General features: G+C 44.0%; 3 protein-coding genes across 4 annotated transcripts; 1 reads left to right on the forward strand and 2 right to left on the reverse strand.

Moving 5' to 3' along the window:
* Positions 1-2,861: 2,861 nt before the first annotated feature.
* BCL7C (BAF chromatin remodeling complex subunit BCL7C) lies at positions 2,862-6,571 on the reverse strand. Of its 2 annotated transcripts, none has more exons than XM_074281368.1 (6): positions 5,184-6,571; positions 4,797-4,875; positions 3,676-3,784; positions 3,387-3,548; positions 3,215-3,300; positions 2,862-3,091 (listed from the first exon to the last, which is right to left on the reverse strand). In XM_074281368.1, the coding sequence occupies exons 1-6, from the start codon at positions 5,273-5,275 to the stop codon at positions 2,945-2,947; spliced, it is 675 nt and encodes a 224-aa protein (XP_074137469.1). In that variant the 5' UTR covers positions 5,276-6,571; the 3' UTR covers positions 2,862-2,944. The 2 variants fall into 2 exon arrangements, with proteins under 2 accessions (XP_074137469.1, XP_074137468.1); XM_074281367.1 differs by having other exon boundaries at positions 3,387-3,551.
* A 341-nt stretch (positions 6,572-6,912) lies between these two features.
* On the forward strand, positions 6,913-10,760 carry CTF1 (cardiotrophin 1). Its single transcript, XM_074281369.1, has 3 exons — positions 6,913-7,002; positions 8,590-8,708; positions 9,808-10,760. Exons 1-3 carry the CDS (start codon positions 6,978-6,980, stop codon positions 10,252-10,254), a joined length of 591 nt encoding a protein of 196 aa, XP_074137470.1. The 5' UTR covers positions 6,913-6,977; the 3' UTR covers positions 10,255-10,760.
* A 723-nt stretch (positions 10,761-11,483) lies between these two features.
* Positions 11,484-14,138, reverse strand: LOC141550564 (cardiotrophin-2-like). Its single transcript, XM_074281370.1, has 3 exons — positions 14,123-14,138; positions 13,684-13,820; positions 11,484-11,942 (listed from the first exon to the last, which is right to left on the reverse strand). Exons 1-3 carry the CDS (start codon positions 14,136-14,138, stop codon positions 11,484-11,486), a joined length of 612 nt encoding a protein of 203 aa, XP_074137471.1.
* Between the last annotated feature and the right edge of the window lie 1,720 nt (positions 14,139-15,858).

Here is a 15,858-nt window from a genome sequence, read left to right on the forward strand (position 1 = left end):
TATTTTTCTTTGTTGTAGAAAAAGGTGGAAGAAGGGGGAAGGGTGATAATTGCTGATGTTAGAAATAATTGATATAAAAACAAAATTAAAATAAAGTCCTTAAAAAAATAAAAAGAAAAATCTTTAGAAGAATTAGCTAGTATTGAGGAAAGAACTTGCAGATGTACATACAATATGCATGGGTTAAATAGAACATCTAAGTTCCAGAGTCCTTGTAAGATTAAAGTCTACTAAAGCTCATCAAGGAATGGTTAAACTAGAGAGAATACAAGAATCGAGTTTTTCTATCCAATCAGAAGAAGGCTGTTTTGCAGGTTGCAGATAGAGCAATGGTTCCTGCCCAACTTTTTAGCCCATATAAATCATTAAAGACAAATCTGGAAGCCTCCCCAGAAAGACCAAAGTCTTGCTGTGAGAGGGGCTCCAAAATGCTCCAAATGATTATCTTCCAAGAGAGAAAGATTTCAGTCAGTGAATAGTTCTAGTCACCTGTGTGTTTTGGGATGGAGGGAATCCTTAGAGAGGAGAAGAAACCAGCCATTATGGAAATCTGTTTCTCAGGGAATCCTTGGTTCAGTGTACTAAGCAACACAAAAGGAAAAATTGCATTGACTTACAATTGGAAGCCATTGGATTCAAAGCTCTGCTGCATTGTTGACCACTTTTGGAAGCTACTTAATTTCTGAGCATCTATTAACTAATATTTAAAGTGATAGTGACAGATAAATTATCCTGTGATCTCCTATCCTTTGCAGCTCATATCCTGTCTAGCTGTAAATCTATGACTGCTTAAGATTTACTTCTAGCTCAAAGGCTACTTCTGCTATTTAACTACCTTCATAACCTAGAATAGTCACTTAAACTCTGAACTCTTTTCTCATATGGAAAATTAAAGGGTTAGACCAGATCAGAGTTGTCAAACAGACAGGCATTATAGCTCACAGCACCCTTAAGGAAGGCTAGAACTAGATTGAAATGTAGTTGGGAAATAATTAATAAAATAAATAAAAATATTATAAAGTGGAGGTAATATCACATTAGAAAACTAAGTCAACATGCAACCCTCTGGGCTCCTCATGTATGGAATAGGAGCCCCCATTTCTATTTGAGTTCCAGTTGAACTAGATGGCCTCTAAGATCATCATCTAGCTCTAAAAGAAGATCCTTCTGAATGAATAGGGTTTGTAATTACATGCTCAGTTACTTTCCTGAAGGCTTTGAATAGTAAGCCTGACCTAAGATCCTATAACATAAGGCTCATGAGGAAATATATATCCATTCCACAGTCAACATAAAGAGACTCTTTAACTGTTCTTAATATCGAATATTTTGGAAACATCTCATTCCAGCTCCATTCACACAATGAGGCTTGCAAACAGGAGTATGTGTGGAAATAACAGAAAACTTTGTCTAGATATGTGTAGAAAACCAGTAATAGACTACATATACAACCTGAATGTCATAATAATATGGACCCCCATTCTCAACAACTCTATTTGGTAAAGAAAATTATAAATTTGCTTCAAAATGTGACTCACATAGCAGAGAAAGAATATTAGGCTTTAGATAAATGGTTTTCCCTAGGAGTACAACTACAAATCCATCTGAGCAAACAGGCATTCTGTATCATATACAGTCAAAATGATTTTACAATATTTGTAGGAAAAAATCGCCCAACATTGTACTCCAATCAGATCAAGGACATCTACTCACACACATGACACTTTTTGTTACAGTGAAAAATTGTAAAAACAAAAAATAAGTACCCTGCAGTTGAGGAATAGCTACACAAATAAGTTGTAGTATAGGAATAGAAAGGAGTGTTATTGTATCATAAGGAATGATGAATATGACATATTCAAGAAAGTATGGAAAGAATGCATGAATTGATAAGGTGAAATTAGAAGAATCAGAAGACTACAATAAAAGGTAAAGAATGGGGGAGTACCCAGTGGGGTACCTATTCATAAGTAAAGACATATAATTCAAATTACTTGAAATTTGTGAACTGCCTATAATTCTGTTATGAAATTGATCTTAATGAATAAATTGACACTGAAAATACATTAGGTTGTCAAAAAAAAAAAAAAGACCAAAAATAATGTGACAAGAAACTATTTTAGAAGACCTTAGAATCCCAGCCAAAGCACTGCCCAAGTATAACTTCAAATGATTCATGATGAAACATATAACCTGTCTTTTGTTAGAAAGATGGTGAACTAGAAGTGAAAAATGAGAAACACATTCTGACAACATGGCCAATGTGTTGATTTGTTTTGGCTTGATTATTTCAAGAGAGGCCTACTGAAGGGAAGGTTTGTTATTGGAAATTGATAAGCATGAAATAATAGAATATCAATAAAAACATTTTGAATGCACAGAAGAAAATAATACCGAAGGGGACACAATGATTTTGTTACTACCTCGATATCTTTCTTTAAACTATATGACAAATTCAAAATTTCATATAGGATCTCATTCTTTATATGTTGAAATGTTTGTTTTGGTGACTAAGTCCATAATACAACCCATTGTTTTTTAAAGATCAAAGAGGGAATTTGTACAGGGAAGGATTTAGGTTGTAAGAAAGGAAGGAAAGAAAATGGAAAAGGATAGGAAGGAAAGCACAATGGAGCATAGAAGAGAAAAGAACTCTAATAATACTTTTAGGATCCAACATACAGTTTCTATTTACATTGCCCTCTTCCTCACTTCCCTTCTCAAATAGGATTTCTGTGAATATTTATGGATGCCTGGTGTCCGCTTTTCTTTGCAGGGTTTGGATAGCTCAGGTTCCTGAGAGAACAGGAAGATATCAGGCAGAACCTTGGTGTTCTGACTGAAGTGATAGAATACTTGGCTACAAAAGCTTCTTTATTTGTAAAAGCCTGGGGTGGGGGGAGAGAGGCAAGACATTAAGAACTTATGGATCAGCTTTTTGGGCTCAAGGATCCGAAGGGAGAGGACTGCCTTCAGGGGCATCTGGACAGATACGCTTCAGAGGAGGTGCCCCCTCGGAGTCTTCAGTCTCCCCCACAGCTGCCTCAGGTACAGGGGGCACTGGTTCAAAGACCGGATAAGCTTCAGAAACCTGGTGAGGAGGAACTGGGATAAGTTTTCCTATGTTCCAAGAATTTTGCTCCTCTCCCAGCCCTTCCACATCCCTTATTCCCTACTCCTTCAAAGCCAGGCATCTTTCTTCAGCCTTTCTTACCTCAGCCTCCAGTAACTCAGGCACAGGCTCTTCCTTGGTCAGCATTGGGGGTTCATCTGTCCCACCTATAGTCACACTCCCCGGTTCTGGAATAACAATGAAGCAGGTCATCCTAGGAAACAAGGTGCTAAAGATCATAGTGGGAAACCAGGGGAGCTGTTTGAGTTCTTACCTCTTTCCTGACCCAACCTTGGTGGCTGGACATCTTCAGGAGCTCCATCTGGCTGAGCAGCAGGTGAAGCTGGTCGACTAGGCTGAGGAGTTCCCCCTGGGCTGGGCTCTGTGCCCTTTTGCAGGGAACCCTCTGAATGGAAACTCTGATTGCTGTTCTCATCTGCTGGGGGGGGAGAGAGGCTGGGAGGGATGGGCTTGGGTGCCTTGGCTGCTTCTGCTTTAAGATCTCCTCTCCCTTCCCCCACCCAAGATTTCCATTCTCCTACCCTCCAGATGCCCCTACATACCACTGAGGTCAAGCAAGATAAGGGGACCACCCCCTCTCGGACTGGCTCCCCGACCCCTCCGCTCCCTGACTCGGGGCCTTTCAGCCCCACTTCCCACCCGTCGACGTTCCTGCAGAAGGGAAAAGGAAAAGGAAGTTCGAGAATGGTAGAAAAAGGAGTGAATTAGTTAGGAGAAGGAATGGGAAAGTTTTCCAAGAAAGAAAATAGTAAGACCCTGAAGGAATTCAGCTCTTTTCAACAAACATTCATTAGACACTAATAGTGTTCAGGGATTTGTGCTAAGGTATGGAGGGGATTTTTTTTTTTTTTAAATTAGAGTCCAGCCCTCTCTCTAAGAGCTGTCCAGTTATGGAGATGGGACACATATATCAATAATCCAAAAGAATACATAATCAGTTCATTGCGGATTTACAAAGAGGATTTGGAGGAAAGGAGGTACAGCTATTATTTCTAAGCCCAGAGAAAATTTCAAAACGGAGGATATGTTTGAATGAGCTTTTAAAAATGAGTAAAAATTTAACTGGTGAGAAAGGAATAGGGACATTTCAGGTACAAGAAATTGGCAGGAAAGCATAGAGGACAGAAAACAGTCTACTTTGGCTTAAGCAGTCAGTAGAGATGGAAGAAAGCTGCAGGAGGGAAGTCTGCAAAGCTGGATGATGCCTAGTGGTGGAGGGCCTTGACTGCCAGGCAAAGGAGCTTGACCTTCAATAGGTAGACAACCTGAAACCACAGAAGATTTTGGGCAAATGACATGACTACATGTGGCAAGCCATGGGAAGAGGGGGAGGGAAAATATCTGGCAGCAATATGAAGGATGGATTTAGAGGCTATTGCAATAATCCAGGTGGGAAAGGAGAGCCTGTACTAGGGTGGTAACAAATAGAAATAGGAATGATAGGACAGATACAAATGTCATGGCAGTGATAAGATTCAACAGACCTTAGTAACTTATAGGATATGAAGAGAAAATCCAATAATTAGGGGAGACTGGGATAGTGACACTGAGAAAAACAAGTAAAGCAGGGGAAGGATCTGGTTTAGGGAGGAAAGACTGGTAATGTTACCAAGAAGAGAAAGAAAAGGAATAGAGAAGCAATATCAAAAGGGAATTCTCTCACCTCCTCATGTGGGTCCACAACAGGCACCCACTTGTAGATACGGAGGGAAGTGTCTCCCACTGTCACCCAGCGTTTCTCCCTGAGGGTGGTCCACAAAGCCAGATCAGCCAAAGCCAGAAATTCACCACCACCCCCAAAACACACACACACACATACACTCACACATTCTGTGTGTGTGTGTGTGTGTGTGTTCTATGGCACAGCTATCTTTGGAGAAAAGAAAAACAGCAACCTGGTGGGATATACCTAGATACCTAAAGATTTGGAGGGTGGTCTTACTGAGACCCTCCTACTTCACCTCTCACTGTTACTGCCATGTTACTGTCCCACATCCCTTCTCCTCCTCATCTCAAACCCCACCTTCCAGTCCCTGGGCCCCGCTCTCACCATCTCCGGACCTTTTCGATGGTTGCCATCACCTTCTTGATGTCATCCTTGGCCCGACTCCTGGTCTCAGCCCTCACTGTCCGGCCCGCCATGGGAATTGAGGTGTTGCTTCTCCTGAGGCCCACCTGGCCTGCACTAGGGACCCTGACTCTGCCCCTCCTGGACTCCCCGAATCCCTCTCTCTGGGTCACTTGATGCTCTTCTCCCCTTGAGTTCCCTCTCTGCCTTGCTCAGTTTTGCCTCTTCCTCCCTTCCAGACTGTCCCTTTTTCCCTTTACCTCTTGTTCACTGGCTTCCTGTTTCCCCCACTTCTCAATCTACCCGTCTGTTTGTTTCACTCCCTCTCTTCCTTTCCCTCTTGGTTTTTCATCCTATCTTCCTGCTTTAAATTTTTTTTTTCTTTTCTCTCCTCCCCGCTGTCTGTCGTCTTCCCTTCTCTCTGTGAGTCACTCTTCCTGCCTCCCTCACTGTCTCTCCTTCCCTTTCTTCTGTTCCCTGTCGTCAGTGTCTGTCTCCCTCTCTGTCACCTCTCTCTGGCTTCTTCTATGAGCCCGCCCCTACCCCGGCCGCCCCCTAGTTCTGCTCTGGCTTGGGGATTTCCCTGCTGCAGCCAGGAAACCCAGGAGCAGCAGTCCCCTGGACCAGACACTCCGCCCCCTGTCCTGACTGCACTTCCCCGCCCACCCTGGCTCCCCCACAGCGCCCCCTGCCCTCCAGAGACAGGACCAGGACTTGGCAGTAGAGGCGGGGGCAGGGCTGGGGGCAGGGGGAGGGGGAGGTCCCTACCCGATTTCAGTTTGAGCTCCTTTGACTGCCCCCTTGTGTCTGTAGAGTTTTCTGCCTCTGTGTGCATGTGAGAATAATGTGGATCTGTTGTCGAGGATGTATCACTGTGGGCATTAATGCCATCCAGTCTGTTGCTGAGCCTTTTTGTGAGTGTCCTTAGCTCAGCGTGCACAGCGTCTGTGGGTGCTGGTATAATAGTCAGCTGGGGCCTGAGTGTGTGTGGACAGCACTGTTTCGTCCCTCTGCAGCCTCCCCCCACCCCCTATATCAGGTGTCCTTTTAAAATGTATCTGTCAGTTTGCTTGTCCGTATCTAGTTGGTGGCATTTAGGTGTGTTTGTCCGAACTTATGGTAGTAGATCTCTTGGCGTATTGAACATACCTATGACTGAAACTCCTGTGTCCCCTTCCATATCAGCCTCTAGAAGTCTCTCCCCCTTCCTCCCTCCACCCCCGGACTCCTGGGGGTAGTAGTTCCCTAGATGTTTCCCCAGGAAGCTATCCAATAAGCACATTCTTTGAATTCCACGCATGCTAGTTCCCTCCCTGAACCCAGGAGTCCTCCTCTTCCTTCCCCCCCCCACCCCCACCCCAACTCCTAGCTTCTTTCCTTTAACTGCCCTCTCAGAACTTTGACAGTCCCTGCCCTTTTGCTGCTGGGTGACCTCATCAGCAAGGTGACAGTTGTGTCCAGTTCCTAGCCTAAGAGAAAAGCTGAAACTCTGGGAGGGAGAAACCCTGAGATCCTTAAGATTTCTATCTACTCAAGACCTATAAAATACCCCCTCTAGGGCCTTACTCCACTCCTCAGGGCAGGGCTGAAAGGTGAGCTCAGGGCCCTGGAATCTGGGCTTGGGGTGAGGTGGGGGGGAGTTTGGGGTGGGACCTGATTGGTTGATAGTGGACCACGCCCCCTACCCCCCTTTTTCCTCCCTCCTTCTTCTCTCTGGGCAGGGGAGGAGGGGGCATGTAGGGAACCGGGACCAGCCAGGGGACGGAGGGGGCCAACATGAGCCAGAGGGAGGGAAACAAGGGTAAGGGACTTCTGGGACTTGGAAAAATATCGTCTAGAAGAGAAAGCTGGGAATTTGGGCAAGATTGCAGGTTAATAGCAGGAGCAAGGTTCGGACCTACAGGTTAAGTGCCCAGGGCTGTATAATGTTTGTGTTCTGGAAAGGAGAGTTTAGTGACTAAAGAGCAAAATTATGGATTCTAAGAAAGGAAAAGGGCCTGATTGAGAAAATGGGGGAAGGGCTTAGAGAAGGTGGAAGTGGTGAGGTAGAAGTGAAGTAGACATGTTATATGTTAGAGAGGAGAAAAGAGTAAGGGTTGAAAACCTTAGACAAAAATACCAGCTTCTGACTGAGGAGTAAAGTCCCAGAATCTGAATTAATATAGCAAGGTCAATTAATGTCTAGGTGAGGGACAAGGTCGGGGAAGGTAAGATGCAAGGAAGATTTTTGCTCTTTATACAAGAGAACCAGAGCTAGGTGATAAGCTACCTGAGTTAAGGGAGGGAGGGTCTTGGGAAGAAAGTTGGGTGGGGTGTGTGTGTGTGTGTGTGTGTGTGTGTGTGTGTGTGTGTGTGTGTGTGTGTGTGTGTGTGTGAGAGAGAGAGAGAGAGTGTGAGAGAGAGAGAGACAGACAGACAGACAGACAGACAGACAGACACAGGGAGAGGGAGGGAGGGAGGGAGAGAGAGAGGAATTGAGCAGGAAAAGATATGAAAACTGGCAAGGGAATCTTGGGGCCATAGGCCAAGCATGGGTTAAAGAACTTGGTCACCTTTGCATGTTGCTTCCTTCTTACTAGTCCTCCCCCTACAATATTAAGCACCGTGTGTCTATCGGCTGCTTAAGTTCTTTGCATCCTGGGAAATGTAGTTTTCTCTTAGGCAAGTGTAAAAAAAATCCTGGACATGTATTCAAGTGTTTTCCATACCCTAGATAGAACAGAGATTCTAAACCTAAGCTCTGTGAATTGGATTCTTTCCCCCACCTTTGTTTTGTTATATTTTGATGAGCATTTAAATATAAGTAATAGGTATTATATTTTATACATTTAAAAACATAATTCTGAGAAGGAGTCCATAGGTTTTTCTAGGATATCAAGAGAGTCTATGACACACACAAAAATTAAGAATTTCTGTCCTAGAATCTCCCCTTGTTGGCTTTGGGGGTATATACAGAGGGACTAGATTATAAAAGAAACTGTTAAAAATTAGACCCTTCAATAACTGAATAGTCTAAGGCCAATTCAAGTTATTAATCAACTTGTCAGGATTCTGAATTGTAGTTGGTTTTATCAGAGAATACTTCAGGGTATTATAATACATATCTAGGAATTGTGATTATTTTTAATATAGTCATTGGAGCCTCCCCTTTGGATCCCCATACCTAACCTTGTACTTTGCTACTTCCAGTCCTTATAGATCAATTTCTCTTTTCAAATAACTAGGGTAGAGGAAAATAGGATCGTAGTCCTAATTGTCATAAGGTGAGAATGTGGAACCAAGTTATGAATTAGGTACTAAAAATAGTATGCTGTGAGGGGAGGGGAGGCCTATCATATCGGGAGACCTGGATTTTGATCCCTCCTCATCCCTCCCCTGTCCCCTCCAGTGGACTTACAGTCCCATTCCTCGGCCTCATCTTTCCCCCACCTTGAGGCCAAGATACGTCAGACCCACAGCCTTGCAAGGCTCCTCACTAGCTATGCTGAACAACTGCTTCAGGAATATGTGAGTATGGAGGTGGGAAGTGATGGGGTGGAAGAGGGGATGGGGAAAGATGGAGAAGATTGTCCTATACCCTTTGAATTATTCAGTTTTAGGGGCAAGCCCTGGAAAGATCCTCTAATCCAACTCTGCTATTATACAAAAGAAACTAAGTTGTTCAGAGTCACACACCGAATCCAGAGCCATTGATTCTTAGGCTAGCGAGTTCTTGATGCCAGATCAGGCTTGGTTTTGTTTTAAAGGATAGACAACTCTAGAATTAGAAATAAGCAAGATCAGAACTCATTCCCATGTATATAAAAGAAAATCCATTTTCTGTTGGTTTTCCATTCAGGTCAAGTTATTAATGAATAAAAGCTTTATCTTTTCACTGCATAGCAAGCTTGCTTCCCACATGCCTCACTACCAGTTTTCCAGGAGAAGCCCCTAGTGCTGATGAGAGAAACGTATAGGCACAAATGAAAGTGGTGTAAGGTGGGAGGGAAATATTATGTAATGTATCCAAATTCAAATCCCAGTGATCCATGGGCTATTCACTGTTAGATCATTACTGTTTTGGACTATCTCTGCTGTAGGACTTCACCATTAATGCTGACTTGAAAAAACTGCAGTGCAAGTCGCAAAGAATTAGGTTCTGTTTCTGGCTCTGTTTACTCATGTTGTATGACCTTGGGCAACTAAATTATCCCTTTTGTGCCTCAGTTTCCTATAAGATTATTCCACATTCTGAGATTCTAATTGGAATCCAGCCCTGCAAAAGGGAGCATTCCCTGGGAGGTATAATAGGCATTCATATTTGGAGGGGGGAAAGGAAAGAAAAAAACTTGTGTTATTAGTAAGGAAGACTTTTATAGCACAAAGAGTATCAATTTCCCTAATGAGAACCAAGCAAGAGGAACAAAGAGGCCTGGGAGGCTTCACCAAAGCTGGTAGAAAATAAGGTGATTTTATAGTATAGGTGGTTCCTATTCAGGGTAGTTGCTCTTGCCTGGTACTTTTACAGAAGACTGGGGATCTGTTTTCTTAAATGGGATCCTCCAGGGAGGGTCTGTCCAAGGGTAAGAAATGACTCCTAACACCTCTCCCAATCTTTCCCTTACAGGTCCAGCACCAGGGGGACCCATTCGGGCTGCCCAGCTTCTCTCCCCCAGGGTTACCAGTGCCTGGGCTGAACTCCCCGGCCCCAACTCATTCAGGGCTCCCCACCCTTGAGCGGCTGCAGCTTGATGCAGCTGCCCTGAACTCACTGTCCCCACTTCTGGATACCATCTGCCACCTCCAGGCTGACCTCAATCCTTTTGCCTATCGGCTCCTCCGAGGGCTAGAAGATGCTTCTCACCAGTCAAGGGCACTGGGGAGTGCTGTAGAGGTTGTTCTGGGGGTACTAGGTGCAGCCCCAGGGCCCCCGGGGCCCCACCCCATTCTTCCTGAATCTCCTGGGGTCTTCCTGGTTAAGTTGTTGGGCTACAGGGTATGTGGGTTATACCATGAGTGGGTATGCTGCACAGAAGGTGACCTAGACCAGTTAATGCAGGAAGAGCTAGGTTGAGAGAAAGGCCCATCCTGTCCCATATAGTCCCCCTTGGAAGGGCCACCAACTAGCTTTCTTCCCACCCATCTTCATTTTCTGTCACCATCCCTTCACTAGCATACCCTTCCTTTTATCTCCTTCTCTGAGATTCTCTATTTACTTCATTTTCTAACTGTGCTTCTCTGCTTTGGATTAGGCCCTATGGTCAGTCAATATCTGCTTAAAATATCACTATAGAAGAAAATTCCAAGACATTTCCCCAGAGGAGCCTTCAGCCTAATTACCTCTGAAGTCCACATTGTTGTCTGCATCATTACTTCTAAATCCTACCTTATCCCCTCAACGATCTCTATTGTTCCCCATAGCCCTAATCTGCCTTATTATCTATTCCCTCTATTTTCCCTTTCTCATTTCTCTAACTTCCTAATTCTATCAAACAGACTATGACATTTGTGAAAAGGATACCCCTGAAAAGGAGATTTTTATTTCTGAGAATAAATTAATTTTTTTGTAAATTAAAAAAATAACCTTTTGTGTACAGTTCTTGAAGTTGGGAGGTACAAGTGTCAAGGAGGAATTGGGCTTGTTTCTTGATACAGGTTACACATAAATTGCAAGGATACATCATAAATATGGCATTAAATAAAAGAACTCAGATCCCTAGACAATGACATCCTACCCTGAGAGCCAGAAAATGAAAGGCTATGGGTGGAAAAATCAATATGATTTGAAGAAAAAGTAAATGATGTTTGATACTAAACACTAGAAAATAGCTAACATAGAAAATGCAATGGCATCTGTTGAGACACAGCAGGAGCCCAAAGTCATGGGTGATGAGGTAGACTTAATGAGGAAATTAATCCCTCTAGAGGTAGGAAGTAAAATTCATTCACACAGGACATCATATCCTGTACTGCACATGCCCAAATAAGTGAGAAAGCTTAAAATAAGTCTCATCCATTCAGAATTGATCCCAAAACACTTGGTCACATCCCTATACAATGAGGTTCTGCTTATACCACCTGGGCACAGCCAATACCACTGGAATCCCTACTGAGCAGGAACACTGGGGAGAATCAGGCCAATGGCTCCAGAGGACAAATTAGGAGGCATGCTTCATGGCAGCTGGCTTGCCCCTTAGGAACAGCACACTGCAATTCTTCCTCTCAAAAGTGTGCAGATAATAGGAAATCGTCCATGGTGAGGCTCAAAAGTTGCCATTTCATACAGAAAGTCCAGCCTGTTCCTTATGCCACATATTTGGCCTTAAGAAGAGCCATGTCCCGCACAGCCCTGTCTGTCCAGTGTCCATATTCTCGGGTCACCACATAGCCTCGACATTTCCTCTCAAATGCAGAGGCTCCAAAGGGTGCAGGTCCAAGAGCATCCACTTCGGGAGGAATGGACACTCCCAGAACTGTCATAACAGAAGCCATATTGCCCATCAGGCCCTGGGCCCGGAGCCTTGCAGCTGCCAATTGAGAAAGCAAGACAGAACTTCCAGGGTTGAGGTCAGCCTGGTCATCATTCACAAGCTGAAGATGCTGGGCCAGGGCTGAGAAAGCACCTCGAGTCTGGATTAGCCTCTCACCATCTCCCAGGCCTCTCCACAACAGAAAGGGGACAGCTGCAGGGGGGAGGCTGCTCAACTGGAGCTCAGGGGCTGAAAAACCTGGGTCACTGAAGGGACTACCTTGGTACTGGAGCTGTGGAAACAATAGAAAGTACATAGAGTGTAAGCAAGTGTAAGCAAGATACTCCAGTCACATAGGCCCCTAGATGGAACAGGTTCAGGACCCAGGTGAAAGGATTTAGGTGATACAGTGGATAAATCACTGGAGTACAAATCCCACCTCAGATACTTTCTAGCTGTCTTCTAGATGGGCAAGTCACTTAATAAACACTTTGCCTCAGTTTCCTCAGTTGTAAAATGTGGATAATACCACCCACCTTGCAGGATTGTTGTGAGAATCAAATAAGATATTTGCATAATGCCTGACAAAAAGTAGACTCTATATAAATGCTTATTCTCTTCCTTTCTCCTTTGAATTTCTACAACCATAGAATCTTACAAATGGAAAGGACCTTAGAGATTATTCAGTCACAGATTCTTAAGGTGGAAGGGGCAAAAGGATCTTCTACTACACTTCATCCTGACATGAGAATCCCTTTGGACGATAAATAGCAACTGACATTTTTACATTCATTTCAAGTTTGCAAAACACTATATATATTTCATCATAATTGATTCTCGATACAACCCTGTGAAGGAGGTACTTTATGTGTCGCTATCCTAATTTTATAGATGAGGAAACTGAATTTAAGAGAGGTAAATTGACCTCTTCATGGTCATACAGAAAATATTGAAGAGATGAGATTCAATTCCTGTTCTTTTGAAAGTAATTGGTATTAAGTGACTTGTCCAGGATCACACTGCTAGTAAGTTTCTGAGGTCACATTTGAACTCAAGTCCTCCTGACGCCAGTGTTCTATCTCCTGTTCTCTAATTCTAAATCAATTGTTTCTATTATATCAACTACCTTTTTAAATTTTATTTTAATTTTTTTAATAACATCCCTCTCAAGTGATCAGGCTTCTGCTTGAAGACCTCTCTTGATATGGAAACTTACTCCTTGTAGAGGCAGCTAGTTCTACTTTAGACAACTCTAATGGTTAGATAGTTTCCCCTTCTATTAGGCCTAACTTTAATATTTTGCCACTTCTACCCTTTGGGAGTCAAAAAGATAAAGTCTAATCTTTCTTCCACATAATAGCCCTTCACAGAGTTCTGATTTTCCAATTCTAGCCCAATAAAGATATAAAATCTGTGTTAACTTTCAGTTTATAGAGAAGGAATCCAAATGCCAGAGAAAAATAACTTGTTCACCCACTTGGTAGGTGAGCTGTGACTAGAATCTGAGACATGCTGGTAGATATTTCCAGAAAAATAAATGTAGGAATGAACATTTAAGATTAATCTGAACTGTTAATATTTTCTCCATCATTTTCTTAAGTCTAGACAGTCAACAAAACAATAAATCAGGCTCTGATTTGTAGCCATGTGCCAGTTTCTGAGGTGTAAATGCATACTCTGAAAATTTCATACTTGTATCTCAGGAGCTGGTGGGAGCAGGCTCCAGCACACCTATAACTAAAACCCAATTCTCCTGACTGCTAATAATCTCCATGGCAGGTCTTGAGGTAATAATAAAAATTACAATTTGTATTTATATTTGACTTTATAATTTTCAAAATGGAGTTGAGACTTTTCTTTATCCCTTCCCTCAGTTTTCTATTCCTAAAGTCTCCTTCCTTTCCTCTATTGAAGGAGGCTTCTCTTTGACAACCCTTACTTTTCCCCAGAAGGAAGAACCCCTTTCCTGCAGCCCTATCTTATCTCCAGTGTAAGAACCTCCTCCACCTGGCCAGCAGTCCACCCTCACTCACGTAAGTCTGCAGCAGCACCGATGTGTTCTTCTGCATGTAGAGGGCCAAGTTATAGGCTTGGTTGATGGGATCAGCCAGGGATACTGGGGCACCCAGGGTAAAGGGTTCCAGCAACAGAGACAACAGGCAGGGGACAACTGGTTGAAATACAGAGAGAAAGTCAGAGGCAGGTCTGAGACTTCTCTGTGAGGATCCAACCTCCATTTCTTCAGAAGGCAAGAGCCTTGTCCTATAAAAATTCCCAGCAGATAAAGAGAAAAAAAGACAAATCTCCCCAAACCAGGCCCAAAGGCACCTGCAGACAGGTTCCCTGAAAGGATAAACAGATAGATGTGTAGAATGGGCCCTCCGGGTTCTCCCTCCGATTTCTGATCCAGATCCTCTGTCCTTCAGGTTCTATGATTCAGGACTTCTGTCCTCCACAAGTTCAGCTACTTACCTACTAGATTGATCATGTTTGTTCCTCTTTCCTTTGCTCTCTGTCTCTAGGTCCCAGGGGCACCTGTTCTCTCTGGCCCTACCCTGAGGTCCTTTATACCTTTTATCCCTGAGGCTGTGGATGGGACAGGCAGAGGACCACACCCTGGAGGAGGGAAGAAGTGGGGGGGGGGAGCCCAGGAAGCAGAAATGGGAATTGGACAGAGAAGAGGGTGACAGGAAAAAAGAAGGAAGGAGGATGTAGAACATGAGAGATGCCATGGGAAAGAAGATTTGGGAGACTCATAGGAAAAGGAAGAAGGAAAGATAGAAAGAAAGGGGATAAATGGAGAGGAAGCCAAGGTAAACCCAATGGGAAAAGAGCCTGAGAACAACAAGGTAAAGAGGCTGCAGAGGGATTCCCCAATAGGATAACCATGGCCCCCAGCCCTGTTTTCCTTGGTTCCCCCCACCCTTCTTCCATTGCCTGGCCCATAAAACACCAGAAGCAAAGGAGGGAGAGGGCTGAGGGCGGGGAGCGGATTATGGGGGACAATGGGGCCGACCGGATCCCTGCAGCTCCGCACGTCCTGAGATCTAGTTTCCCCCAGAGGCGGCTCTACTCCGCCCCTCAGCAAAGGCTTTCTCTGTCTTTCAGCACCCTCCCAACCCTACCCCCACTCCACCCTTGGCACCCAGTAAGCCATGAAGACTGTTGGCTGGGAGAAGAGGGCAAATGGTGTCCTAGAGGACAGGAACATCTGGATTCTGAGCTGCGACCAATTATTCTACAAAAATTCACCAAATACTATGGGGTTCCTCTCTATGGCTGGGGATACCAAAAATAGTTCCCTAAGAACATGGGTCTGAGGGCAGGGCAGCTGGATCCCTGAAATAGGGGTACCCATCTTTTAGGCTATAGTCTGAGAAGGTGGGAGGGGCAGTAGTCAGTACAGGGAGAATTTGTCTCTAAGTTACTTCAAGGTGTATAAGACTCAATGTGCATATCAAACTATGTCATTTTTATCTCTATTGAACGAGCATACCATAACATCTCACACATTACTATTTTTCAAATTTGTTGTGAGTAATAAAATACAAATTCACTTGCACATCATTGGATTTATACCTTTTGTTATTATGTATTTTTTTCAAATAGATATGATTAATATAACTACTATCAAAAGTTAATGTTCTGTCACTTAACAAGAATTATCATATTTTTTAAAGTTGAGAGAAATTGGGAGAAATCTTGCTTTCCTGATCTTCAATGGGTTCTGTGTTCAATCACCTATTGCCCAAACCTCAGAGTCACTCAATGGCCAGGCCCCCAGTCTAACCCCCATCCAGGCCTTGGAGCCAAGATACTGTCCCACCCTACCTGCCCTGAGGCCTCCACTTCTGGGTAGAAGGATAGGAGCAGCAACTAAATGCCTGGGACTTAGACATACCAGCTTCCTGAGGTCTTGAAGCTGACAGGGCAGGCCAGGAAGTAGAAGTCTAGCTGGAGAATTAGAGCAAAAAAAAGGTGACCTGGGAACCAGCTCCAAGATGGCAAACCAGGAGCAAAAGCATGGACAATATTTTTGGAAGCTGACGTGAAGCCAGATATGTAGAGAAGAGCGAGAGCCCTTTGGCAAGCAGTCCTCTGGCTGAGGGGGGCTGTATGGGGGGAGTAGGTGATGTCAGAGGATTAGCTTGGACTCATTGAGAGGGCTCAGTGAGGCGTGGGGCTGGCAGGAGGGGGAAGGAGGCAGG

Source organism: Sminthopsis crassicaudata, chromosome 1 (assembly GCF_048593235.1).
Source record: "Sminthopsis crassicaudata isolate SCR6 chromosome 1, ASM4859323v1, whole genome shotgun sequence".
Lineage (NCBI taxonomy): Eukaryota > Metazoa > Chordata > Mammalia > Dasyuromorphia > Dasyuridae > Sminthopsis > Sminthopsis crassicaudata.

Bases quoted from the DNA above. Each gene is read 5' to 3' on its own strand.
- LOC141550564 (XM_074281370.1), bottom strand. The intron at 11,943-13,683 runs GTGAGTGAGGGT...TTGTTTCCACAG, and splicing joins CGGTGCTGCTGCAGACTTAC to CTCCAGTACCAAGGTAGTCC.
- BCL7C (XM_074281367.1), bottom strand. From the start codon at position 5,275: ATGGCGGGCCGGACAGTGAGGGCTGAGACCAGGAGTCGGGCCAAGGAT. The intron at 4,876-5,183 runs GTGAGAGCGGGG...GACCACCCTCAG, and splicing joins ATCGAAAAGGTCCGGAGATG to GGAGAAACGCTGGGTGACAG. The intron at 3,552-3,675 runs GTATGTAGGGGC...CTCCCCCCCCAG, and splicing joins TATCTTGCTTGACCTCAGTG to CAGATGAGAACAGCAATCAG.
- CTF1 (XM_074281369.1), top strand. From the start codon at position 6,978: ATGAGCCAGAGGGAGGGAAACAAGG. The intron at 7,003-8,589 runs GTAAGGGACTTC...TGTCCCCTCCAG, and splicing joins CCAGAGGGAGGGAAACAAGG to TGGACTTACAGTCCCATTCC. The intron at 8,709-9,807 runs GTGAGTATGGAG...TTTCCCTTACAG, and splicing joins AACAACTGCTTCAGGAATAT to GTCCAGCACCAGGGGGACCC.